At 37.6% G+C, this 25,326-nt stretch overlaps 2 protein-coding genes across 7 annotated transcripts in view; one reads left to right on the top strand and one right to left on the bottom strand.

Annotated features, from left to right (window-relative positions):
- The window catches only part of AGFG1 (ArfGAP with FG repeats 1), a 37,193-nt gene extending 23,374 nt beyond the window's left edge, over nt 1–13,819 (top strand). The window contains exons 6-14 of one of the 4 annotated variants that reach the window (XM_083849429.1): nt 2,611–2,730; nt 3,355–3,426; nt 4,379–4,588; nt 6,159–6,342; nt 7,025–7,104; nt 7,400–7,492; nt 11,033–11,191; nt 12,608–12,699; nt 13,063–13,819. In XM_083849429.1, the coding sequence (XP_083705555.1) occupies nt 2,611–2,730; nt 3,355–3,426; nt 4,379–4,588; nt 6,159–6,342; nt 7,025–7,104; nt 7,400–7,492; nt 11,033–11,191; nt 12,608–12,699; nt 13,063–13,122 (1,070 nt within the window). In that variant the 3' untranslated portion in view covers nt 13,123–13,819. The remainder of the gene's footprint in view (nt 1–2,610; nt 2,731–3,354; nt 3,427–4,378; nt 4,589–6,158; nt 6,343–7,024; nt 7,105–7,399; nt 7,493–11,032; nt 11,192–12,607; nt 12,700–13,062) is intronic. The other 3 variants (XM_083849427.1, XM_083849426.1, XM_083849428.1) reach the window with 3 other exon arrangements.
- Nucleotides 13,062–25,089, bottom strand: LOC310904539 (thiamine transporter 2-like). 3 transcript variants are annotated; one of them, XM_083849436.1, is made up of 7 exons: nt 24,704–24,765; nt 24,502–24,573; nt 23,328–23,480; nt 20,428–21,247; nt 18,604–18,796; nt 17,949–18,090; nt 13,062–17,169 (listed from the first exon to the last, which is right to left on the bottom strand). In XM_083849436.1, the coding sequence occupies exons 3-7, from the start codon at nt 23,475–23,477 to the stop codon at nt 17,047–17,049; spliced, it is 1,428 nt and encodes a 475-aa protein (XP_083705562.1). In that variant the 5' UTR covers nt 23,478–23,480; nt 24,502–24,573; nt 24,704–24,765; the 3' UTR covers nt 13,062–17,046. The 3 variants fall into 3 exon arrangements, with proteins under 3 accessions (XP_083705562.1, XP_083705560.1, XP_083705561.1); XM_083849434.1 differs by having other exon boundaries at nt 24,502–25,089; XM_083849435.1 differs by lacking the exons at nt 24,502–24,573; nt 24,704–24,765 and having other exon boundaries at nt 23,328–24,487.
- Between the last annotated feature and the right edge of the window lie 237 nt (nt 25,090–25,326).

Genomic DNA, 25,326 nt, shown 5'->3' with positions numbered 1-25,326 from the left:
GTATTATGTTTGCTCAGGACACTGTTGCATGTTGAGGAAAAAACCTGCTGACTTTTTGTTTACTTTCTGTATTTAAAGTTCCATAGCTCCTACAAAATTAGATTTTGAAGATGACTATAGGTGGCTGTTCTTTGTAGTTTACATACTGGTAATAGTGACAAAAAGGATTAAAAAAACTTTTGGCCGGTGGACTTCCTATAAACTAAGAGAATGTGTACAAAAGATTTTAAAGAAGTGTGGTGACACAGGACAACTGTCACGTATAACGATGGAGAAGAGAATTAACTTGGAAAAAGTAAAGTAGTATGACACAGTCACTGTCTTTTAGAGAATTATTTTTGGTTCTGTAATTGAGCATGTGCTCTTCAGTTTTTTAACATTTCATACATTTTTTTGCACACTGAGTAGTGCAAATCTCACAGATGAAACTGAGTGAAGACTGGGCACAGTTTTCATTTCTGTGACTGGTGCTGTCAAACTCAAGCTAGGTTTAGCCAGCCAACTTTTATACTGCCTTGTTCATCTGCAGTCACAACAGCAGTTGCAAATCTGTGTCAATTTGCAGTCCCCACAGGTTGCCTAAATTAATGTTGTTCTTGGGCTTCTGGGTGGAAAACTCAGGACGGACTGTCAATTCCAGAGCTTAAAAACATGATCTACAAATCATTCAGGGACAGGAAAATACAAGTCTTACCTGGTCTTTACCTTTGTGCCACTTCTATACAGATTTAAACTTTACCACATGAAATAAAGCGAGATTAACATCTGAATACTCTGCAGAAGCTTTTAGAGCTCTAATGCTTTAACATGGATCCACTCGCAAATCATAAGTTTGTGTCAGCTGATGCAATAAAATTAAGTGGACCGTAACATAATACATTCTAGTTCTCTGATCTAGACTCATAAGTATTTGATATCAGATGCTTGACATAAGTCTGAGTGGTTTAAGGAAAAAAAAAAACAACAAAACCTGTGACAATTCTAGGAGTGACGTTTGTGTTTAATCCTGTTTGGTCATTTAAACATCAGTCCGAGTAGCCCCTATCCAACTGATGCATCAGTATTTAAAGCAGCACTTTCATAAGCGACTTACAATTGAATTCTTAAGTTATTCCTCTTAAAAAGCTGCTGGCTTAAAGCTGTGGAATTTGGGGATAAAGTCTGTACGATACTGTTTGAACCAATACAGACAGTACAACCGAAGTTTTTTCCCCCTGTTTGTATCAGTGTTTTGTCCTTGCATACTTTAAAGGTGAAAGCTTTAGGACAGAACTTTCCCAAGGCCTTGCTTTCTCATTAGTTTTCTTGCTTGTTGACTCTTATGCTTGCTTCCGATGAAAAATAATGTTAAGTACCTTACCCTCCCTCCCAGTATCCTCTATGAAGGAGAAAAATTGCACTTTAATTTTTTTAGCACCACTGTGTTTGTATACGAATGATTTTAGTTTATAAACCTGAGGTACAGATGCTTTTAAAATAGAAATGAAGTAAAATAATGCAACATAGTAGTAGTCAGCAATACCTGGCTGTTAAGTACTTAATTGGCTTAACTTACTGTTTCTCTGTATATTTAATCTACAGAGTCCCTCTAGAATAAACAAATTGTGACCTAATAATATATTGCAATCTATTATGCTAGAAGGCATTTTGTGAGCTTTAGAAAGCAACTCAATTTAAAAAGCAACTCAATCTATTTACCTATATATAAGGTTTTGGTTTGCATTTGATTAAGAACATTTTTTCTGCTTATTCCTTGCTTGTAAGTGGTTAAGACTTTCTGTGGAGCTTATGAGTTTGGCTTTTAATTCTTGTTGAATCTGTTGATGCTTGAATATCCAGCTGTTTGAAGTTAGATGGTTTTTAACTTTTATTTCCTTCTGTAGTATGGCACAAAAGGAAGGCAGAAACTGAAATGCTATTTGAACTTTCCTTGGATTTTATTTTGTGGATACAGTCTATGAATGCAATCTTCTTGACATTGGTATTGATTTCTGTACTCTGACTTTACTTTTTTTTTTAAACTGAATTTTGCAGTAAAATGAACTTATAAACCTAGTCAAAACTATTCAGGTGGTACCAAACTAATTTTTTCTAAGAGGCACTTCGTATATTAGGAATTCAAATTGTCAGTATGTTACAGGAATACCTTGTAACTTTATTATTAAAAAAAGTTCAGTTAATCCAAAAACTCTGTTTTGGAAACTAGCATTTAAAAACTAGCATTTAGAATGATACCTGGTTTGGCTTCTGCAGGTAAACATCTGGTATTCTGTACGGTTTGGGTTGTTTCTAACCGACCAACCACCTTTGCAAACCTTCTAGGGTTAAGGTGAACTGTACCTGAATCAAGTCATGCAGTTGTGAGTAGTAGCGTGTGTGAGGAGGAGAGAAGTAGCATTAACTGTTGTAGGTCTGTGAAGATGAGTCACGAAAGCTTGTTCCAAAGACAGTTTTTATTTGTAGAATATCATATATAATTTTCATGTAAAAGGAAATTGCAAGGTAGGACACAACCCTTGGTGACTGTCACGACCATTAATTCAGTTAATACATCTGTTTCTGTTTGTTTCCCATATCCATTAACATGTTTTGTTCCTTTGCAATTTACAGCGCAGAACTCTGCAAATGCAGGTTTTGCAAACTTTGATGCATTTGGACAGTCTAGTGGCTCGAGTAGTTTTGGAGGTTTCCCCACAGCAAGTCAGTCTTCTTTTCAGCCCCAAAATACAGGTAGAACTCCTAGCACTTTTGATTAATGCTTAATTGAAATAATTCTTACCTTTATGTTGAAAGGTACTTAAGCTGAGGTTGTTTCTTGCATCTGCCTGCTTTAATGCAATCAAGCCATCTGAAGCTCTGGGGAAACTCAAAATGAATTCTTTGTTTGTTGTTGATTTCCTTTTTTTCCGAATGCTACTAAGAAGTCTAATTTTATGGCACCATATGTTTATTAGCTCTACACCTGAAATAAATAATAAAAAGTACTACTTTTGGTAAATACTGAATTGATTGTTAATCTTGTAAGTGAGGGGTTTTGGTAGACCCAAAATCACATCACGCTACCAAAATAAGGGCATCTATGCAAATGTGTAATAGGTGCACATACTTTGTGTATGTTCATGTGACTTCATGTGTAGAGCCTATTGCTAAGATTTATTTTTGCTTTCCTTTAATTTGATCATGCTTTAAAACTTTTGCTTGAGTTTACACTTGCTGTTTGTCTAGATCTTTGGCTGACTGACTTTCTTTTCCTTTTTTTTCTTTTGAGTGTGGTGTCGTTTTAAACTTTTTTTCAAATTTTCTTTCTCCCCTCTTATGTTAACTTTAACCCTCACACAATTTCTGGCTGTCCAGCGTTCAGAACGCTTTCATCTAGCTGCAGTTTTGGTGAATTTACTTCAGCTTTTCCTCTTCAGGCTGTACACAGTAAGTTCCACACAGTGGAAAACTCAGCTTGCTTCATTTTATGCCATTGTAGTATAGCATCGTCATTTCTACTGTTGCATATGTTTTAACTTCATTGATTAAGCTATTAAAATGCTTTGGTTTTGGAGTATGAGTGGAGTCTTCAACCAGTTGTTGTAGAGTATGATACACATAATGGAGTAATTCATTTAAATTTTAAGTACATGACCTGTCTATATTAATAAAATTGTCTGGATGGTGGAGAAATGGAAGCTCATGGTTTTGTATTTAAACATAAGTTCAGTTAATGTGGACCTAAGCTAGATTTTTCAAATTGATTTATGTATATCTGATGTAAGTAGAAACTCGATATAAAAACAGCTGTTTTGCATATTCTCTATCCAAATCCTTCTTCTGATTGGATTTAGTCTAAAAATCTGAGAAAAGAGAACAAAACTCTCTAAACTTTGACGTAGAATCATTCTACTTTTGGACTTCTAGGCTGCTTCATTTTTGCCTGGAATGATGACTGACATCTGAAATGGTCAAGCATATCATACCATTAAGTGAATTCAAGTAGTTCATTAGATACATGACAGAAAATGAAGCTGCAATATTCTGAATATTAAAGGTTCAGACAAGTATTTGTTACTCTAGCAAAATATTCCTGACATTGCTTTAACAGCTGATGGGTAGCACATAGATCTGAAAGATTTGAAAGATCAAATTATGACTGGTTTAATCTGGTGAAGCTTTTGGCCCTGATCTGCAGACTGAAAAAGACAATTTTTTTTCCTGTTGGCCCAACTTAAATTTGAAAGATATGGGAAAGGATCTTATACCTGTGGGATGGGGCAGGGGGAACTTGTTGCCTCAGGTAACTGCAGAGAGGTGGGATTATTGTACCATCATTTAATGTTGGAGATGCTTCAAAGCTAAATAAAGTATCGATCACATTTAACTTTTGTTACAGGTGGAAGTGCTGGATCAGTGAATGCTAACTTTGCTCACTTTGATAACTTCCCCAAATCCTCCAGTGCTGACTTTGGAGCCTTCAATGCTTCTCAGAGCAACGCAACAGCAACTGGAGCCAGTAAAGCTGCAGTGAATAAACCAAATCTTCAGTCAGCAGACAAATATGCGGCTCTGGCTAATTTAGATAATATCTTCAGTGCAGGGCAAGGTAACTAATTTTATTTTTGACATGCTTATAATGTGTGTGTACTTAACCACAAGGATGGCTGTGCCTGTCAACTTAGTAACTATTTCAGAATGTCCTTTCTTTAAATTATGAGTTGAATTTCACTTCAATATATTCTTAATGTGTAAGACATTAAAGCTTGAGATTTTTTTAAGGCCTTACTCCAAAAGGATGTCATCGGAAGGCTGCTTTTTAGGAATCTACTTGATATCAAGATGAGTAACTGTCTAAATATCTGATGAGTCATACAGCAAGGCACATATATACACATTCAAATACATATAAATATATTTGAGCTAAGTTTTTTATATTTATATAAAAAGCTATGGTGAAGGCTCGTGAGTGGAGAGCTGCAGTTGTTGCAAAGAACTGCCAGAGTAACTGTCCTACCTCTCTGCCACAAAAAGATTTTGCTTTATTTTTTTATAAGTTAGTAGCATTGATATTCTTCCAATAAAATGTTTTTTTTGTGTGTGTGTACTAAAGAAGTGCTGTCTAAAAAGCAGCTTGAATTTCACTAGTGTTCAGATCAGTTTTATTCTTTATGTTGCACGAACACTGAAGTTACATCAGCTGCCAAACGATGTGGCCTAATACAATATGTGGCTTTGTTGGTCTTTTTCTACAAATGTGTAGGCACCTCAAGGTTTCTGTTTGGTTTTGATCAAAGTTCATTGGCAGTGAACACCAGTTCTGACAAAACTAGAGTTTGTTATTTTCAGCACAGATGCAAAATTCAGCTTCACTCTGAATTCAATGCTAGCCTACCCAAGACTGCATTCAGTCAAGACACTGCCTCCATGGCTTAGCAATCTTTTTGAAGGACTACAGATAAGGTGTAGAGATCAAATAAAGGTCACCTCTTCTAGTAGAAAGCTCCACTGGCTGTGAAGAGCAAAGGAGATTTACTGAAGCTTGGCCCTTTGGTAAAAAGATGCCCAGGTGTCATACTTTTTCTTCCTACTTATCTGGTAATATCTTTTCTTAAGAGATTGTTACTTCTGTTGATCTATAGAAAGACTATTCTGTTGTTCTGTTTTTGCATCTTCAGCTTTCTTTTATCATTGTTCAAACTTTGTGAGATCTTGTGGAATCACTTGGTGCTGTAAGAATAGTCCTTTGAGTCGATTTTCTCTGTAGAAAGTGAATTAGCATCAGCATCTCTTTCAGTGTTTGGAAATGTAGTTTGGAAATGTATATTCAGGAGATGTAAAGTTGTATTAATCTTGAGAAGAAAGTCAAACTTTTCTTTGCAAGCCGTAAGTGAAAACTTGTGTTGGTGTATAATGTAAAGCTTTGTTCTGTAACAAAAAGCACACCTTCAAATAATGTTTCATCTTCTAGTTGAAGATGACAGTAGTATTGAGTCTTTTCAGGGAAACTGGACGCTCCTTGGAACTGCAGAATATCTAGAGAAGAAGCATGTCACTTCTGTATGCCATAGTTTGTACCGAGTTTAAGTCTGAAAATGAAATCTGTACGTTAGTACTCAACATTAGTAGGGCAGAAAGTGAAACCTTAATCTTTTGTAATCTGTATTCTCTTTTTCTAGGTGGTAGTGAGCAAGGAAGTGGCTTCAGTACAGTAGTGTCAGCATCAGGAGGTCCTGCTTTGTCAGCCCCAAATCAGTCAAGTGCATCTTCAGACAAGTATGCAGCTCTAGCAGAATTAGACAGCGTGTTCAGCTCCACAGCAACCTCTAGTAATGCATATACTTCCACCAGTAATGTCAGCAGGTACTTTTTGTTAGACGTAGTTGTGACTCTCTTCATCGACTTAAACAATATGCGGAAAAGTAGTTCAAAGTTGTTTCTTAAACTTGTTTTCAATTTTATCAAAAATGGAGGAAACGTTAGATGTGTTTAGAAGCACTATTGAAACTGCATCCTTTGTTTTAAATAATACTAGTACTGTATGATATAATCAGCAGATTATATCATAGTCAGCAGAATGCTCTGTGCACCTTTCTGGTTGTTATATGATGAACCTGTTAGATGGTAACACTTTTATGTACAGAATATTTGCATCATACCAAGAATCATAGCATCATCCCCATCAAAATATTATTCTTATATTTTTGATGTAAATATTACCAATTCTTCTAGATCATTAGGGTAATAAACACTAAATGTCTGTTATAACACTGGCTGGTATTACAAGTGCCCCCTAAAGCTTTTGCTTTGCAACCTTATACTTACGGCCTCTGTTCAATATTCTTTCTCTTACTGTTGGTGGAGAGGACTTTTCATTGCTCAGCAGTAGTTATCTCTGACGCTGGCATCACTGAATTATAATGCACATTGCAAACTGTGTGTAAGCATTCCTTTTTCTTTTTTTATATGCTGACAATAAATGTAAGTTCTATTTAATTGTTAAACAAGCAATTCTGACTGTCCTGAATGTATGAATTATTTTCAGCAATGCTTTTGGAACAGTACCTGTGGCTGCTACTGCACAGACACAACCTGCATCTTCAAGCGTGCCTGCTCCATTCGGAGGTATGTAAGTGTTACTAACACCTTTCATGGACTGTAAGCAAGCAACTTACTAATTTTTAGTTGATAGTGCTATACTGTGACACTACTGATAATGAAGTTACCAAGGGACACCAAAAACGTACTGTTGTCTGTGCATGTGTTGCATTTAAAATTAAGTATTTCATTATTGATTACTAAATTTCCAAGCAATTTTATAGATACTTACATATCTCTATCTAAAGGTATTGTAAACCTAATGTGAGTCAGACTGGCTATTTTTAAGACTTTATTAAATACAATGTTTTTAATCTTTCAGCAACACCTTCCACAAATCCATTTGTAGCTGCCCCTGTTGCCCCTGTGGCACCTTCAACAAATCCATTCCAGACCAATAGCCGAGGAACAACAGGTTAGAAAAACTAAAAAGCAACCCTGTGTTTGTGAAACTCTTCAGGGCTTGCATTGATTCTTTGTTCATGGCTGTGTAATTTTTCTTAAAGGCTTTTTGTGTTACCTGTCTCTAGGGGTGTGTGTGTGTGTGTTCAATGTAGAGTATGATATTTATGAATAGCTTACCTTTGCTTTCTTTGTGTGGTGTTATGATATTTTTGTTGGGTTGAGGACACTAGTTTTCTGTTTCTGGTCCAGTCCTAGAATTACAGACTGTGTGGCCATGGAAAAAAAAGTCAAAATGATCAGTGAAGATGTTTTAATACTACCTATCTGGTAATACATAGGCTATTGAATAGCTTGAGTACTGTGCAAGATTATAACTTTTTAGCTTTGAAGCATGCTTCACAGCAGGTTGCCCTGAAGTCAGGGATCTTGAAAGCCTTTCTGCCAAGCTGATACACTTGACTTTTTGCTTTCTTTTGTTCCAAATCCTGAAAGCCCTTGAAACTGAGGTTGTCAGAGCTGGAGTTAAAACCAGGAAAGGTGAAGTTCTGGGCTGTTAGCATATTGCAAGTTCACTTATTCAGTGCCTTATCTAAAGAACATGAAGTGGATTAACATGGAAGGGACAGACAGTGGAATATTATTTCAAAATGTGCCTAGATTGGGACAAATAACTATTTATGCAGTAGAGCAGAAAAACTGAAGCTTTAGATTTCAAAATCTTAAATTTAGAATTATTTAGGATCCAGTTAAAATTAATACAGGAAAGAATGTCAAGTTAATGTTGCATATTTTATAGAAGTTTTTGGGGTGGGTTTGGAAAAAAAACATCCCGGAGTATATTTCATTAAAGTCTGTTTTAAAAAACTTGAACTTTGTAACAAGCTGGAAGATCTAACTCAGCTTTACCTGAAATTTATGTAAGCCATACAAAGCCTATATGCTGATACTGAACTCTATTAGAAATAAAACCTGGTTTCAAGAAGCACAGAAAGCCACTTCATTCAGACTAATGGGAAAATGGTCACATTGACAGAATCAGTAATTGATTGAAATGAATGCATAGGTTGAAACAGCAGGTGAATTGATGTCCTTTATTTTATTCCCTTGTATAAATAAGAAAATGTATGTTTAAATACAATCTGTACGCTCATGACTTAATTTTCTGGGGCAGGATTCTATAGAATTATAATTCATTCACAAAAAAACTCAATCACTTTCTTATTTAAGAAAACTCTTTAAAGCATTGATCTTTGGATTTAAATTAATCCTGTATTGTACTAGTTTTCCTCTACAAAGACACTGCTAAACTTGGGCGCTTTTATCTGCTAATTGGGCTTCCACAGACTTAGATCTGCTGATGTATGCGTTTTAACAGAGTTGTGCTTTGTTCAGAGTTCTAGGTAGGCTGAATGAAACTGGTCAGGCTGAGTTAAAATTGAATTGATCCGATTCACATCCTCTGCTAAAATGAATTTTGTTTTAAGTCCCTTTTGAGATATTCAGCTATTTAATGAAGGAAGTAAGTTCAGCTACGTAATAATTTTACCTCATTTTATCACTTATCACTAACCTTGCTATCTTGGATCATCTTTAAGAACTTGTAGCCTTTAGAAGCAGCATTCTCGGACTATGAAGGAAGTTACTCCAATATGTCCCTCCTCCCAATGGCAACATATGAAAGATAACTGGATTAATGCACTTCAGATAAATTTATTTGAACGTGGCAGCTCTATCCTTCCATCTTCTAAACTGCTTTTCTTGGCTCGCAGAGTTTCTAACACTTTCAGCTATAGTATTATCTACTAGATAAGAGAATGTGACTGTAGGTAATGATAATACCCAACCAATTTCAATGTAAGTTACAAACTTGTAGCTTGTCCTTTTATGCTAAACTTCCTTTCTGCGTGGACTCTATTTATTACTAGGGAGGTCTGGTTTGTAGCATTTATTTCTAATGGCTTTCTTAATGTAATATATCACTGGTTGTGCTATGGCTGAATGGTTGGCTACGTGTGTGTGTGAGTATATTTATAAAGTTATCTAAGAGATTACTGTTCAAATGCGTATAAATGATTTGACATTGTCTGGTCTCTTTGTGGCTTCCATAAGGCCTCTCGGGAGCAATGCACTCTCACATATTTCCTCACGCTCACTTTGGTAGGTGGCCACATTTGGTATCAAGTTTCTTGTGGCTAATTGTTCTTGCTTGTAAAAGCTTATTGGCAGCTATCTGGTTCTCTGCACGTAGAATTTCAGAAGACTTTACATGTTTTAAAAATGGAGTGGGTATGGGTATCTGGCAACTGGGCAAAGGGAGAGAGGAGCTTAGAAATGCATTAAGCAACTAAAACAAAACCATTATTTGTATCCTCCATGGACACAATAGAATGCTAACAAGTTGAGTGACTCCTGTAGCTTGTGCTAATAGTAGTTTGATGCATTTTGGGATATCCCAAGTTGTTACTCAATTTGTTGTGCTTTTGTTTGTTCTAGCAAGTCTTCCTGATGAGTAGCTGCTTTGCTAATTTTAAATGAACTATGTTAGTACATTAGTTTTGTGTGTACTTTGTCAGCGGTTTGTGTGCATAATGTCTTGCCCTTGAGTACTTTGGGGGTAAACTCTTCAACTGATGATTTAAGCTATATTCATTAAATACAGGATTTTTATTGTTGGGTTTGTATAAAATCTAACATCTGGCAGCTCAAAAGAACAGTTCTGTCTAAGTTGAACTAGAAGAAAATGCTTGGTGTCTGTATTTGTACCAAAAAGCCTTCTATATTCTTCTCCCTACAAAAATAACTCCCAAAACACTGAATAATGGTTTTGTTACTACATCTTGTGTACATCGAGAGTATACATACCACTCGATGTGCTCATGTTTTTGCTGGAGGCATGTAGAATTGCATATGTGCTGTATGTTCTTTACTTGAAATGTTTCAGCAGAGAATCAGATGAAAAGATTTTGTTTGGTTTGTTTGTTTTAAGTCTTACCTCAACAGTAAGAGGGTTTGCACTAGGAACTGTGTGCAAATTAATGTGCATGATGATGAGAATTTCCTTTAAAGCGACGCATAGGATGGGATTGTGAGAGGGATGCATGTATCCCTTATGATTTTTTTACTTGTAACTTACTGTAATGCAGCTTGTAATGTAGGAAGATACTGCCATGCTTTTCTCAGTAGAGAAAAAGAGGGGCTTATGCTGCCTGAAAGTGCTTGCTTCTGATGTGTGCAGACTTTTACCAGAAAAACCTCAGGTGAAATATTTGCCAAGAATATGGAAGAGTCCTTTCCAGAAAGTATATCTGAATGTGCTGGATCAAGTACATTTTAAATTATTCCGTTTATTTTTTAAAGTGCAGAAGTAAGTTAAGCACCTCGTTTCTGGTGATCCAAGGTAACAAATCAGTTCAGTGGCTGTAGGATTTAAATGTAACTTTTGCGTGGTCACTGAGGCATTAAGAGACCCTTAACATGGCTTTATGGTAATGTCTTATTTGTAAGAGATCACTTTTTTTCATAACTTAATGCTGTTTTTTTTGCCTACCAGCAGCAACATTTGGTACTGCATCTATGAGCATGCCTGCAGGATTTGGAACTCCTGCCTCCTATAGTCTTCCTACTAGTTTTAGTGGCAACTTCCAGCAGCCCACATTCCCGACCCAGGCAGCTTTCCCCCAACAGACTGCTTTTGGTCAGCAGCCAAATGGTAGGTCTACATCCTTTAGATAATCTTGTTTAAATCAGAAACATGGAGAAAATGATTTGACTCTGTCAGCAATAACGGGTGCATATTTGTGTATGAACTTTCTAATTATATTGGTGAGAGGTTCCTATCACACAACAGTTTTGGCTCTGTAGTTGAGCTTTCAGGCTTGACTGTGTGCAGTGACGTAACAAACTTCACCATAATTTGATACTAAACTGTAAATGTTCAAAGGCCTAAAAGGTTTACATGCAAGGATTGTTTTGTCTTCATTTGGGAGTGTCTGCATCAGATAATGCTTTCTCTAACTTTCAGAAAGCAGACATGAGAAAATCAAAATGTACTTTCTCCCAAAATTCATATGATAATAAAAACATTGAAAAAAGCACTTGTAGAAGTTGAGAATTCAGTAGTTATGAACAGTTGAAAATAAAAAGCTCAGCTATGTTTTTTTTACACGTACATACATGATGTCTTACTGTACATTTTTACAAATTTTCTACTGTTAAGAAACTTAGCTTTTTGATATTCATGTGTGTCATGTTAAGCTTTTATAATCAGTTCTCCAGAGCTCTGCAGCACAGTGCTCCTGGACTTTAGCTCTAAGATGCAATAACTAGTGTATCTGAAGTAGTCATGTTGTCAAGTATCATCTTAAGAGTGCGCTGTTAATGATGACATTAATAGAAAAACAGTAATCTGTTGAAGCAGTGTTGTAGAGAAAACATAGGCAGCTATAGTTTAGGCTTGTTACCTACCTGAGTGTAAATTTTGGTGCAGACACATGTATAGTTTAGTTAAATAACAGCCATGTAAATTTTTTAGAGCTCCAAAGATACATCACTTCTTTATCTGCTTCATTCTATCCATTTGACTGCGCACTGAGGCAGACTAAGTGTGTTCATGTGATTGTATAGCTGAAGTGTGAGGCAGTAGCTTCCGGATGAGAATGATCTTAAGAGCTTGGCTTTCCACACTTGTGAACAGAGGCAAGCTCTGAGCCAAAGTTGGTTCTGATTTTCTTATTGTTTTCATTGCTTTTCAGCTGGAACATTCAAAGTTCTTCCTGAACTTAAGACTTCTAGTCTACAAATTATTTCTGCATTCAGGCTGCTCTGCCGGGAGGGGGAGGAGAGAAACAGACTGCATGCTTGAATTGGGAACTGATCTTGCTAATACATATAATGCTTCTTGAACTGAAACAAGATTTGTCTGCAAGAAGTCCTAGTATAAATAGATTGAACTGTTAAGTGAAAACTTTGTGTTTAAAAGTTCCTACCCTACATAAACAGAGTAGTATTATAAGTCCTGCTGATTGGTGCAGTCCAAGCTTTCACTTGTTTTTGTTTTGGAGCTGCAGCAAAGAACTCTATGAAGACTGGTTATTAGTATTAACGTTTTCACTGTTGTCTCTTGAAGGAGCAGGTTTTGCTGCATTTGGACAGGCAAAGCCTGTAGTAACTCCTTTTGGACAAGTTGCAGCTGTTGGAGTATCTAGTAACCCTTTTATGGTAAGTGAGTTGTTGCATGATATTAATAACTTCCGTATGTCTGAAGAGACATAATCTGTAACAATTATAGAGCTGCATGATTTTTTTGCTTCAAATAAGGAAAGGCAGCATGCGAATCTCCTAAACGCAATTCAATATAATGATGACATGGCATTTGTAAGGCTGCTCAAATTTAAATAGAGGTATTTATATATACCATGCTCTCAGTATAACAGTATAACTTAGGAGAAAAACACATACAAAAAGCTGCAATGTAAAATAAATATCCTAAGAAGTTGTTTACCATTTTATATACACTGCATTTATAATTTGTGATAAAGAAAAAAAATCTTAAATGTGTGTTATTCTTTCATTTTCTCCCAGGCTGGTGCACCAACAGGACAATTCCCAACAGGAAGCTCATCAACCAACCCTTTCTTATAGCCTTATAGACACTTTACCCAAAAGAACTCTTATGTGGTCACATAACATCTCTGCGCCTCTTGCACTGTTGTCTTGTTTCACTGATATTAGCTTTAAACAAAAAAGAAGTCTTTAAGAATTTAAAATAAAAGCCTGCTTTGTGTACCTTTTGGGGGGGAAAAAACACACACAGAAACAAACACACACAAAAAAACAGCAAAAAAACAAGCCCCCCCCCCAAACAAAGAAAATCAACACCCCCTCCCCTCCACACACACACACACACCTCTCCCCAGGTAATAACGTGCAAAACAGAGGGCTGTGGTAACATCCTTGAACCTGTGAACTGGCAGGTAAAAAGTAGCGGTATCATGTATATTAAAATTGGCTAATAAGTTATTGCAGATACCACATTCATTATGCTGCAGTACTGTACATATTTTTCTTAGAAAATAGCTATTTGTGCATATCAGTATTTGTAACTTTAACACATTGTTATGTGGAAAATGTTACTGGGAAATAGATCAGCCACTTTAAGGTGCTGTTGTATCTCTTGGAATGAATGAGCTACATCATTTTAACCATTGGTATTGGAAGTCATGACGTTAAATTGAAGGTTTGTTTCCTTTCCTAAGAGCTCTTCTATTTATACATGCCTAAATCTCTAATGTTAGAGGGATACCTGTCTGCATAATAAAGCTGATCATGTTTTGCTACAGTTTGCAGGTGAAAAAATAAATATTAGGAAAAAAATTGTGTAGCTTTATTTCTGTGCAATAACACTTTATTGGGTTAGAATGTTCATACTGTGAATCTCACACACAAATGAGTTACCAAAAGTGATATGCTCAAAGGTGATTTAAGCTTAATTTTCATATCCCTCAGTTTTAGTTACATTTTGACCTTGTGATTAAACCTGCTGTTCTAGCTCAAGTGACTTATCTAACAGGAAACTTGAGTTGAGTTACTCTGACAGGATAGCTGTATAATGAAGGACACTGAAAGTCACTGGTAGTGACTTGAAAAAAGGCTAACTGCTAAAAGATATAATTGTGAGTAGCTAATGGAGTCTTTGAACATGACGTGGTTGTGAGCAGAACAGTATGTGTATTAGCAGGCCAAGGTACAACAAATGGAGTAGTGCTCATTTTATTAAAAATGCACATATATTAGTAAGACCTGTGGAATGTTAATTTATTTTTTTATTTACTGGAATATTTCCTGTCATACTAAAATAGCATCTGTAGAGGAGTAAATGTGGGGCTTGTCTAATCCTTAATAGGAAAGTTGCAACAAGAGTACGTTCATCAAAGTAGTTAGTGGTGGGTTTTAAACACTTAATTTGGCTTAAGTTCAAGTGTAATACCAGAGCTAAGCAATTAATGTAAACATTGTGAATACAAGGACTTCAAGCTTCTGGCCAGTTGAAGAATAAAGATCTAACAGTTTTCAAAATAACAGGAATAAATGGGATCAGTTTATTACGGATATTTGAGAAAATGATGTGGAAGCCAGTTTGAGACAAATGGGAGAATTCCTGAAGGTAAGAAACTTTATTTGTAACTGCCTGCCTGAATGCTAGATCTGCTTATTTCCAGGGGAACTGAAAGGCTTGATCATTGCTTGTATTAATACTCTTATGCTAGGGCTGCTGACTCATGTTGTCTACCTGTGGGGAATGGTGGTTTCCGTATGTTAACTTCTTCTGAAGCTTTGGAGATCCCAAAGGACAGGCAGATGTAACAGATTGCTTCTAGTAGTGTTCCACGCTTAAAGGTCTGTTCTGTCCTGTTGATGTATTTAAAGTTAAAGAGACTTGGAGTCTTGCTTGTCCTTCCGACTAGGACTGCTGGATGTGGAGTAGTGTATGTGTTTTAATTCCTGAGACCCTTTGGGGAATTCTTAGGCAAACCCCCAGCAACTACACTTTTTTCAGGGTGTTAGTGATGCCCTCACCAGTATAATATAAATAGCTGTGTTTCTCTATTGTTGACATCTGTTTTGGAATAATGACACAGGAATGCAGTAAAGAATGGGAATCTTCAAGGGTTTAGAAGGATTTGTGGAACACTTAAATATACTTATTGCAGAGAACTGAATGTCTCTTCAGTGAGATGAAGACCATGCTGTGGAAAGGGAACAATCCTGTGTTCCCTTAATTTCTAAATTGATGTAAACTAGGCTTTGGACAAGTTGTTCTGACCTAAATGAAGCTGTTTACTGCTAAAAGATACTGGAATACATTTAAATATGCAAGGCTGCATATTTAAATTATGCTGCAGAAATAGCAGAATGTCTTATTTTTCCATTACTAGCTTGAATGCATAAAAGGCTGCCAATTCTTACTTTATACCTAATCACACCAGTTTAGTGTATGTTTGCTAACTTCATCAAACTCCAGACAAGTGGCTGAAGATCTTGTATTGTCTTGAATCTCCTTCATATTGAACAGACTGACACCATAGCTGCCTTGACTTTTTTATAAAAGCTATAAGTACAAAATGAATAAATATTTCTCCCATGATTAGAAATCGTGTCTTGTCTTAAAATTTTCTACAGTTGTTCATGCAGTTGCTCACATGACTGTCATAGTTGCTAAAAAGCTATACTCCTGTTAACTTCTAGATATCTTTTTTGCTTTAATGTCAAAGTATTTTACTTGATAACTTTATCCCTCTTTTACAGCAATTAATTTGTTGAGCTTCTAGAGTAATACTTTTAATCCTGATATATATCAGTTCTCATATGTTTAAGATGATGCTGGAAGAGGTACATCATGAACTCTGCAAGGCAGATGGATGCCTAGGTACTGCAGCTTAGTTATTAATTTAATGGTTGCATACTTCCCAAGCACTGCATTGAAACAAATATTGAAACAGGTTAGTTTGAAAAGGACCAAATTTGGTTAGAATCCTGAAAGAGAGCCATAAATATGATGCAAATGTTCTTCTCTGTTGGAGGGAGAAATTACTGGGGCGTAAAGGTAAGCTCAGGAAGTTTTAAAAAGTATGTTTTCAAAGGAATTCATGATTTTTATTTTCTTGTGAACTGAAAAGCGGAAAATAGCAATTCTCAATTCTCTCTTGACTAACCTGTACCTTGTGGTAGAGGAACATAATGAAAATTGCTGCTGATATAAATGACTCCAAAGTGGCCATTATTGAACACAGTTGAAAGTCTGATTAGCTTTAGTTATATCTAGAATTTTAAACATTCTTATTTAAGTATGACTGCCTTGTATAGAAATTGAATTCTCCCTGTGGCTGGCTTAAAAAAAAATTTGCCTCCACAGATAAGTTACTGCATTTGGTCATTTGTGAGAATGTAGTAATCCCTCTGAACCTACTGAGGTAGCATTTTGGGGAGGGTGGGGGTGGTTAGATGCTACTTGCATTAACTTACTTTAAAAATGCATGTCAACTTCCAGTTGAAAAAGTGCAAGTCACCAAAAAGTTTTGGTGGTAAACTTTCCTACAGATCATCCTGCTGCTATGGGGCAATTACTTCTTTAGGTTCTACAGGCATGTTTGGAAGTCTTTTATTTAATGGTAAATTGCCTTTAATTAAAATACTCAGTAGAAGTGAAAGTTCAAAGGTTGTATTCTGTAAGCGCTTCTGTTGTGAGGTTCAGGCATCTGTATGAAATTGCCTCCTGTTGTGCTCGTTGAGCATTAATACAAGTTTTGGTGTCAGGACTGCATAACTAAATTTGAGTTGAAATAGAAAATTGTTTGAGGATTGTCTGGGATTAGAACTGTTGGTGAAGAGAACTGGGAAAAAGTGCATCATGCTGTTTACAAAGCCCTTTGTGCTGAAGGCTCATAAACAGCCTTTTCCATCATTGACCAGTCTTGTTTGATTGAGCATTGTTTCCGCTAATTAGTTGTTCAGATGATGCAGCCTTCTGCATTGTTGCTTGCAACCATTCTTTTCATCTCTTTCCCCTTAATGATCAATAGGTTCACCAGCCACACTGGCATTTCTGCATTTGATGGAGATAATGATGTATATGCTTCTGGTCAGGAAAATTCCAGCTATGAATGCAAAGTAGCTGCCATAAACGAGAAACTGGGAGATGGGGGTGGAGAGAAGAGGGGAGGAAGAATCAAGAACTGTATTTGCTGTTAAATAACATAAAGGGTGTCCCTACACTGACTTCTTCCCTTCCCTGCCACCCATGTTCCCAGAACAAGCCCCTCTTGAAATGGCTCGAAGTCTGGCTGCTTGACTTCATCCAGTAGAAAGACTGTAATCGTAAAAGGGGGGTGGAGAGAATATCCTATTACTTGCTTGCCCTCCCTACCTCAGTAAGGAAGGAGGACAGCTGGCTAGCACTTTCTGGCTCTTATCTGGAAAGATGACAGCTCGAGACTTGGATGGTATTCAGTATGTGTGCTTAAACTCTAAAGCTGTCCGGGGACATGAGTTAATTTTCAGAATTAAAGTAACTTCCAAGTGCATCCAATGAAACTACATAAATTCGAATTTCTGTAGTAATAAAGACCCATAGATTACCTTTCAGCTTGCTTCTGTTTAGTGTGTTTTTACAATAAACTTGTCAATAGTAAGCCTTTAAATAAGAAGAAACTGAGTAACAGGTGATGGTTCTCCCTTCTGCTCTATGAAGTATGTTCTTAAGATTACTACAGAAATGCAACATTGACAAAAGATTAGAGGACAAGTGGGCTCTAGTAGCTACTGCCAGTTCACTTCAAATGAACCTGTGTTCAAGTAAGTGTCCTAAGCTAACCCATCCCCTAATATCTCCCCAGAGGCTAAACTTTGAATAGAACCCTCTTCCAGAGGAGAGCAGGGAACGTGAGAGTAGTATGAGTAATGTAACTTACCTGGGTGCTGATATCCAGTCCTAGACCTCTTGAATCTACTACAATAACAGTCAAAATTGTCTGGATCACCAGTGCAACAAAGTTGTTGAAGCCAAACATCAAAGCATAACGCTCCATACTTAGGTTGACAGCAATCTGGAACCTGAAAATGAATATACAGCCAGGTTAACTGAGCTCTGGAGAGCTTGAGTGCTTGCAACTTCAGGGAGGAAGTTTGGGAATGATTTCATGCTCACAGTGGAGTCTTCATAGGATAAAGCTTTACTTTTGATCGTTACATTTTTAATATCTTCATTTTGATAGAGATCTATTTTTTGTTATTTCACTTTTGCCACATTATTGTGCATCTTCTCTTACTTCGGATAATTTTGCTAAATGACCTGTGTATGTTCATTTGATTATTTAGAGAAGTCTCATACATAAATCATTGGACAGCTAAATGTAGAATAAGGTAATTACTGACTTGGAATAAGCCATTCTTATGGTTAGGTCATACATTTAAGTATAGTCTTATATAGGTTAGAAATAATATTTTGCTGTAGTGACCTATTCAAAAATCTTATTTCTGTGGAAACTTCCGGTAAAAATTGGTGTGAAAGTGATACTTCTGCTGATTCAAATCAATTTAATTGGAACAGTTGTGCATTATACTTACGTTGCTATTGTTATAAGGAACATGTAGCATGCCTTAAATACAAGGTAACCAGCGTAACATGCCCAGATGTTGTCTGTAAAGTACATGAGAAACAGAGAACCAGCATCCATTGCAGAGAACATTCCCAAAGCCAGTTCTCCAGAAAGATCCCAGTCTACTTTGACATATCCAACTGCCATGGATGTTGCTGAACCTAAAAATGAAAAATAATGAAAACTCAAACATTACTGTCCTTCTAGAGTCATGGCATTACTCTGTAAATGGATCATTACAGGAGCTCTTGATACTTTTTAAGACCACAGTAGACTTTGATATTGGTGTGGCTTCTATTTTCTGTTAGTGCTGTGGGAGTCTTCTGGTTTTGCTTTTTTCTTGCTTACAGAGCTTTCTCAGGATGAAGCACTCTGAGAAAGTGCCTAATGCCTAAGGTTGGAGGCAGCAGTGCCTGGCATATTGTTGTTGTGCCATTTTTGACAACCATGATTAAGAGAACAACCCCACCAAGCACTTTCTGTTAAAATATGCCTGGGGGAGTTTAATTCTTTCATGTAAAGCTCTTCATGAAATGACAGTCTGTTGCACTCCTTCATACTTTTTTTTTTTTACCTAATGACAGTATAGCTTCAGTGAAGGTTTTTCTGGTGAAAAATGTCATACTCCTTATTGATAATGACATATAGCAAGAATGCCTTCTACTACTTGTAAGAATGCTATCCAGCTATGGTTAATTTTTGTGCTCCTCCAGCACTGAGGCCTCCTGTGTGTTTATGAAAGCTTTTTGAAATGTTATGCTGAGGTTAGTAGCTCAAATGCAAAAGAAGTCTGGTCCAGGCAGGTTATACAGCAGTGAGTACTGGCTACCCATGGGCTTTTTGGCAGGATAGTACACTAGTGGTCTTGACTTGCTGGCTGAATGTGTTCCTCATCAGAATTCAAAAGTCATAGTAGGCCACCTCCTTCGGTCAGTAACTACAATAGCCAGAGGTTCCTGGTAATGTGAGTGCTTTCTGTACTCCAGAATAGTATCAAGTTCCAGACAGTGCAAAAGCATGAAAGCTCTTGGGAATGCTGCTCAAACCAGTAGTCTTGAAGCTTTGGGGTAATGTTAGTAAAATGCACTTCATGCTGCTTGCAGGGAAGGAGAGTAGACGGACAGTTCCCTGTATTACTTATAAGACTGCTGGTATGAAGGAGATGTGTGGAAGCTTGGAAATGAGGCTCCATTGGTACTGCACAGCTATTTCAATGAAGTTGCACTTTACCTGTGTGCCTTCTGTTTTGTGGCCACTTCAAAGAGGAATATCATTGGGTCAATGGATCATTATGTTGTTGGGTCACAACATGCTTATCCAGGATCACTTATCCTGAAATGACTGCTCATGCACTGTCAGAACAGACTGTCTAGAGCAGATATCTTTTATTTTTTTTTTACTTTTTGTATCAACTCATTTATATGTATTTGGGAGAGGACTAGGCAAGGTGGCATTGCACAAGGTTTTTGAACTGCGTGCTTTGCATTGAATTTATGAACTAAACAGAGCTGTGAATGAAAACTCTTAAAACTTCTTGGTGGAACAAGGTGCCCCAAGAAGGAAAAGATTATATATTTTGTGTGTGCATGTATATATGACTATTTTAAGGACCCCAGGGATAAAAAGCTGTATAGTAAAGAGATGCTTTGCACACTGTTTATATGGGGGTTATGTGTTGGAAGCTGTTACTATTGACCTTAATCCTCATAGGAAATAGTTGCTGAAGACATCGTGAAAGGATGTCACCAGCCAAGACAGATTAGAAGTAGCTGCTAGTGGTTTTTTTACTTACCTAAAAAAGTTGCTATTGCTTCAACAGCTCCGTTGTACACTGCAGAGCTGTGAGAGGGGGCTCTGAAATCCCACAGCACTTGGATGTAATTCACAATCTGATTGAAGCCTGCTGTAGCCAAAGCCCACCACAGGGACCAGTAAAGCAGCTTCCTAGAGCTGTAGCAATCCCTCAAGTCCCTGCTCAGCTGCACCAGTACTCTGAGCATGTGGTTTTGGGGCTTGGGCTGTTCAGCGTGCTGTTGTGGTGCTGGTCGCGTGTCAGCAGCTGCGCAGTCCTTGTCCTGTTGTTGGCAGCTCGATGGCCCGTTGGAACCGAGTGTAGCCACAGCTTTTTGTGGTTGTGGGAGGGTTTCAGAGACACCTTTTTTATGGAAGAACATGCTCTTTTGGGGCATTGGGAGGAGAAAGGAACACAGGAATGCCAGGGACACAGAAGCGAGGGTAATGGCGTTGAGATGAAAGTAGGATACGTCTGCCAAGGAAACCAGCAGCTGTCCCAGCACTGCAGCAACTGTGGCCGCAACAAGGGTGATACTCCTGCAATAGCTCGTCACTCTCTGATAGCGATCGGCGCTGACGACGCTGTAGATGTAGGCGTAATAGGCAACCTCGGTGGCTGTCACCATCCCGTAGAAGAATTCCATCACCTGCATGGCCACCACGCCGTGAGCAAAGAGGAGCAAGAGCCACGTGACGATGTAGCTGATGCCCTGGAGGAGGAGGACGGGCTTGTAGCGCACGTAGTCTGTAATCAGGAAGACTGGGAGCAGGAGTGCGAGGTAGGAGTATGTCCAAACGGGGAAAATCTGGTTGGTAACCTAGAAGGAAATTGACTTTGCTCTGACACAAGCATTATCTTGCATCAAATACTATTCCCTGTGGTAACTGAAAATTAACGTCTGTTTAGTTTCACCTTCCATATGAGTCACTGAATACTGCTGATTACCTCTCCTCTTTGCTTGATTAGAAAAAAAAAGGTGCTCTTTATGGGGGGGAACTGGAGTTGGACTTAATATATAGTTATTACTATGTTGTCTTCACACATTATCTTTAAATATTGTGTGAAAAGTAAGTTCTTGATGAAACAGTATTTGAATAACTTTCTGTTGGCCTTCAATTGCATAGATGCTCCAGAAATATATTATTCGTTTTCCCTCGAATCAGAATAGTTTGGGTTGGAAGGGACCTTAAAGATGATCTAATTCCAAAACCCTACCCCACCCCCAGTTGCTTAAAGCCCCATCCAGCCTGGCCCTGAGCACTTGCAGGGATGTGGCATCCACAGCTTCTCTGAGCCAGGGCCTCACCACCTCCATAGAAACAAATTTCTCCTTGTATCTAATCTAAACCTACCCTCTTTTAGTTTAAAGCCCTTCCCCCTTGTTGTATCACTGCACTCCCTGACAGAGTCCCTCCCCAGCTCTTCTGGAGCCCCCTTTAAGCACTGGCAGGCCACTGTAAGGTCTCCTCAGAGCCTTCTCTTCTCCAGGCTGAACAATCCCAACTCCCTCAGCCTGTCACCATAGCAGAGGTGCTCCAGCCCCTTGATCATTGTGGCCCTCCTCTGGACTTGTTCTAACACCTGTATTTTTCTAAAACTGATCTCCATCCAAGCTAGCAGGTTCTGTTTACTACTCTACACTAAAGCTCAGTGTTTGCCCAGGTAGCTTTGGCTACAGCTGCAGCAGGAGTATGTGTTTCTTCTGGATACACGTCACCAACTGAACTCTGACTGTAAGATGTCTGTTTTGGGGAGGTCTTACCTAGTAAATGCTGGACCTGCTTGGCTATTAGGTCACAATTGCTTGTTCTCAGCTTGAGAGTTAGACTTGAATGGAATTGTTTCAAATGCTGAGAGAACAATAATAGCTGTTTATTGTTTTCTGAACCAGTATGATTGGTGAGCAGCAGGATCACTGCATCTTTCTGGGGGTTCCTTTGGTTATCTGCATTTTAAATTAAGTGACTAAAACTTGGGGAATTAGCTCATGACTGGAGAGTTCAGCTGAGAGTCAGTATCTATACTGTCCTTATTTTTGAGCTGGTTGATGCTGAAATGAGAATTAAGGCATCTCATCATGTTATTTATATGCTTCATGTAAGAAAGCTTTCATTTCTGATTTTCAAAAAAAAAAAAAACCAAACAAACAAAACACCTTTTTCAGAGTAAAAATGGGGTTCATGCTACTAAGCTGGCAGATTCTGCCTCAGCTTTTACTAGTGCAAATCAGGAATGACTGTTCACACTAGTGGTGATGTGGGTGTACCTAGCTTGTGTTGTCTAATTATGCCACTAGATTCATGATTCTCTTTTGATTCATGTCCTCTTTTATTATGAAGCGTGCACCTGAACCAGCCAGTGCTGAGCAGAGGAGCAGAATACAGACAATCACAGTACATGCTTTTTAAAAAATAATTAAAAATTAAAAAACAACTTATGTGAATCTGACTTGCACAGACTAGACTAATGGATGCACAGAACAGCTTAGTAATGTAGGTAATAATCTAATAGGTCATCAGTGGAAGTCTGCTTGGTTGTCTAATGTCTGATCACTGTTTCATTTTCGTTGTTAGTATAATTCCCCAATAAGTATCAATAAATCTTTGTTGCTCCTTTTTTTTTTTCTTGGGGGGAAGAAACTGTCTGACCTGATCTTGCTGAAAGTATCAATTTCTTAAACAACAACCAAAATGGTTTCAAAGCCCAGGAGTGTGGGGACTTCAGAACTTAAACTTGCAAAAGAGGAGAATCCTTATTCTTTTCCAGGACAATCTTAAATAGGGGTATCTCAATAAAATATACCTATCTTACTGAATACTTTTTCTCCCATTCAGTTATTACTGTGAGGCTTACTGCTTTAAGTGTTCTAATTATTACTTAAGAGAACAGTTGCTTACCTGTTCAATTGTTAGATTTTTGTCTGGTCCACTTAAGTAAGGAGTGAGAAAAGATTCTGAAGGCCTCATTGTGGAAAAAAATCCATTCGCACAAATGATGACTGTGGGATAAATCCAGTTGCTGCCTATGGCTCCTTTCCAGCAATCCATGGTCTATGTAGAAACGTAGTGCACCAGAAATTTAAAAAGGTACTGTTCACAATTGCTAAAAACTCATTTGTAAGTTTACTTTTTAACCAACGCTACTTCAGCTAATGCTTCTTTCACCCCGCTTGCTACTAATCACAGACAGCCTGTAAATGAACAACTTGGATCAAAGGGCATTGGTGGCAGACTCTGATCTCTGTCTTGTCTGTCAAAGGTTGTTCTTACTGACTCACTTAAAATTAAGTAGATGTAGTGGAAGAATAAAGATCCATTACAGTCTCATTTCTGAATAGATGAGAGGGCAAACTGTCAGATTAGAGCTCATTCTCAGAATGCTCAGGGAGGCATTTTTCTAATGATTTCCTGTCTGGGAGCCAAGTGGAACAACAGAAGTGCAAGACTTTTTGCAGACAGTAAAAACCCCCAGCAAGCTTGCAACCCTTTGTGAGCTTGGCTTCTTCAAAATACTTTAACACTCATCTTTCTTACTCTCTAGTTGTCTGAGTGAGTACATAGACGTAGTAACTCTCAGCCTCTTGAATCTACCTCCTCAGACTTAAAGAGGGCTTCTGGCTTCACTTTTAAAAGTGGTGATTAAAAGGAAAAAAAAAAGACTTTTCCTCTTTGTAGTTGGCTGCAAAAATAAAGAAACTTGTCTTTTAAGCTTATTTTACTTGCTTAACACTAAGTACCATAATAGGATGTTAAGGCAACATTGCTGTGACCTTAGAGGAAGGTTACAAAAACCAACCCTAACATCAAAACTTGATTTTAAATGACCGCCTCTGATTATCATCTTCCTTGTGTAAATCATTGTACTTAGATAAAATGATTTGTACAAAAGTAGCCTGTGTTATCCTTAACTCCTTAAATTTGTATTTGAATTCTTGATATGTTATCATTTACAAATAAAAATATACTAAAACTCAGCCTAATCAATGACATCAGCATAAATCTTACATCCCTTCCAAATGGGCTGAGTGAGTAGCTTGCACTCTTCCGAATAACCTCTAGGGTCATAACTTACCTGTCAAAACTGGGGTTGTGGTCTGTCTTCCGTGGATTCATGTGCAGTTTCCTCCTAGGATAGGTTCCTGTACTGTAGAAGAGATGTCAAAAGCCACCCTTCAGGATTTGAGGTAGTAAGAAACTTGTGTCTTATTAGTAAAAACTCTTAGGAAATGAACTTGATAAAATGTTAACAGAAATAAATAATAATTCATCTCAACTCTTCTTGCTTGCAGAACTTCCTCATAGAGTGCAGGGGAAGCCTTCTACTTTATAGGTTTTGTCAGCAAGTGGTTCTAACTTTAAGATAAAGGATTAAGACTCACAGTTCTTAATAATGATTAATTAAAAAAGACATGGCAAGAAAGCAATTACTTGGTTACCTTTTTATGTTAATGAGTACCTCTTAAAGGTGTATCCTTCAGTTTGTGGATAAGAATATAATAGCACATGTTTTAAAGCTTAGGCTGACACAGGTGTTTCCTGGGCATAGCACCGAGATCTCTGGGCTCAGTTTTCTGACTGTCCTCAGTGTGGGTGTGTGGGGAGGTAGGACACAGAAAACTTCCTAATGTTTATTGGCCAGAAATTACATCAGAGGATTAGTCTGTCACTTTTCATAATGACAAAAAGTTTAAAAAAAAAAAAGACAAAGTTTCTAAAAAAAAAAAAAAAAAACCACAAAACACAACTACTACTGAGGCTTTCTGCAGCTTTGCTTTCATTCAGCCATTTTTGGACTGGGCTTCCTACTTCTGCCATGGCTCATCAGAAGAGGGAGCTGACCCTGAAGTCCACAGGTGATCTGTGGGATGGGTATTGACCCTGGGAGCCAACCCTGTGG

The sequence above is a fragment of the Anser anser genome, assembly GCF_964211835.1.
Source record: "Anser anser genome assembly, chromosome: 9".
Classification (NCBI taxonomy): Eukaryota; Metazoa; Chordata; class Aves; order Anseriformes; family Anatidae; genus Anser; species Anser anser.
Note: the sequence above shows the minus strand (reverse complement) of the source record. Positions and strands in the feature narration are given on the sequence as shown.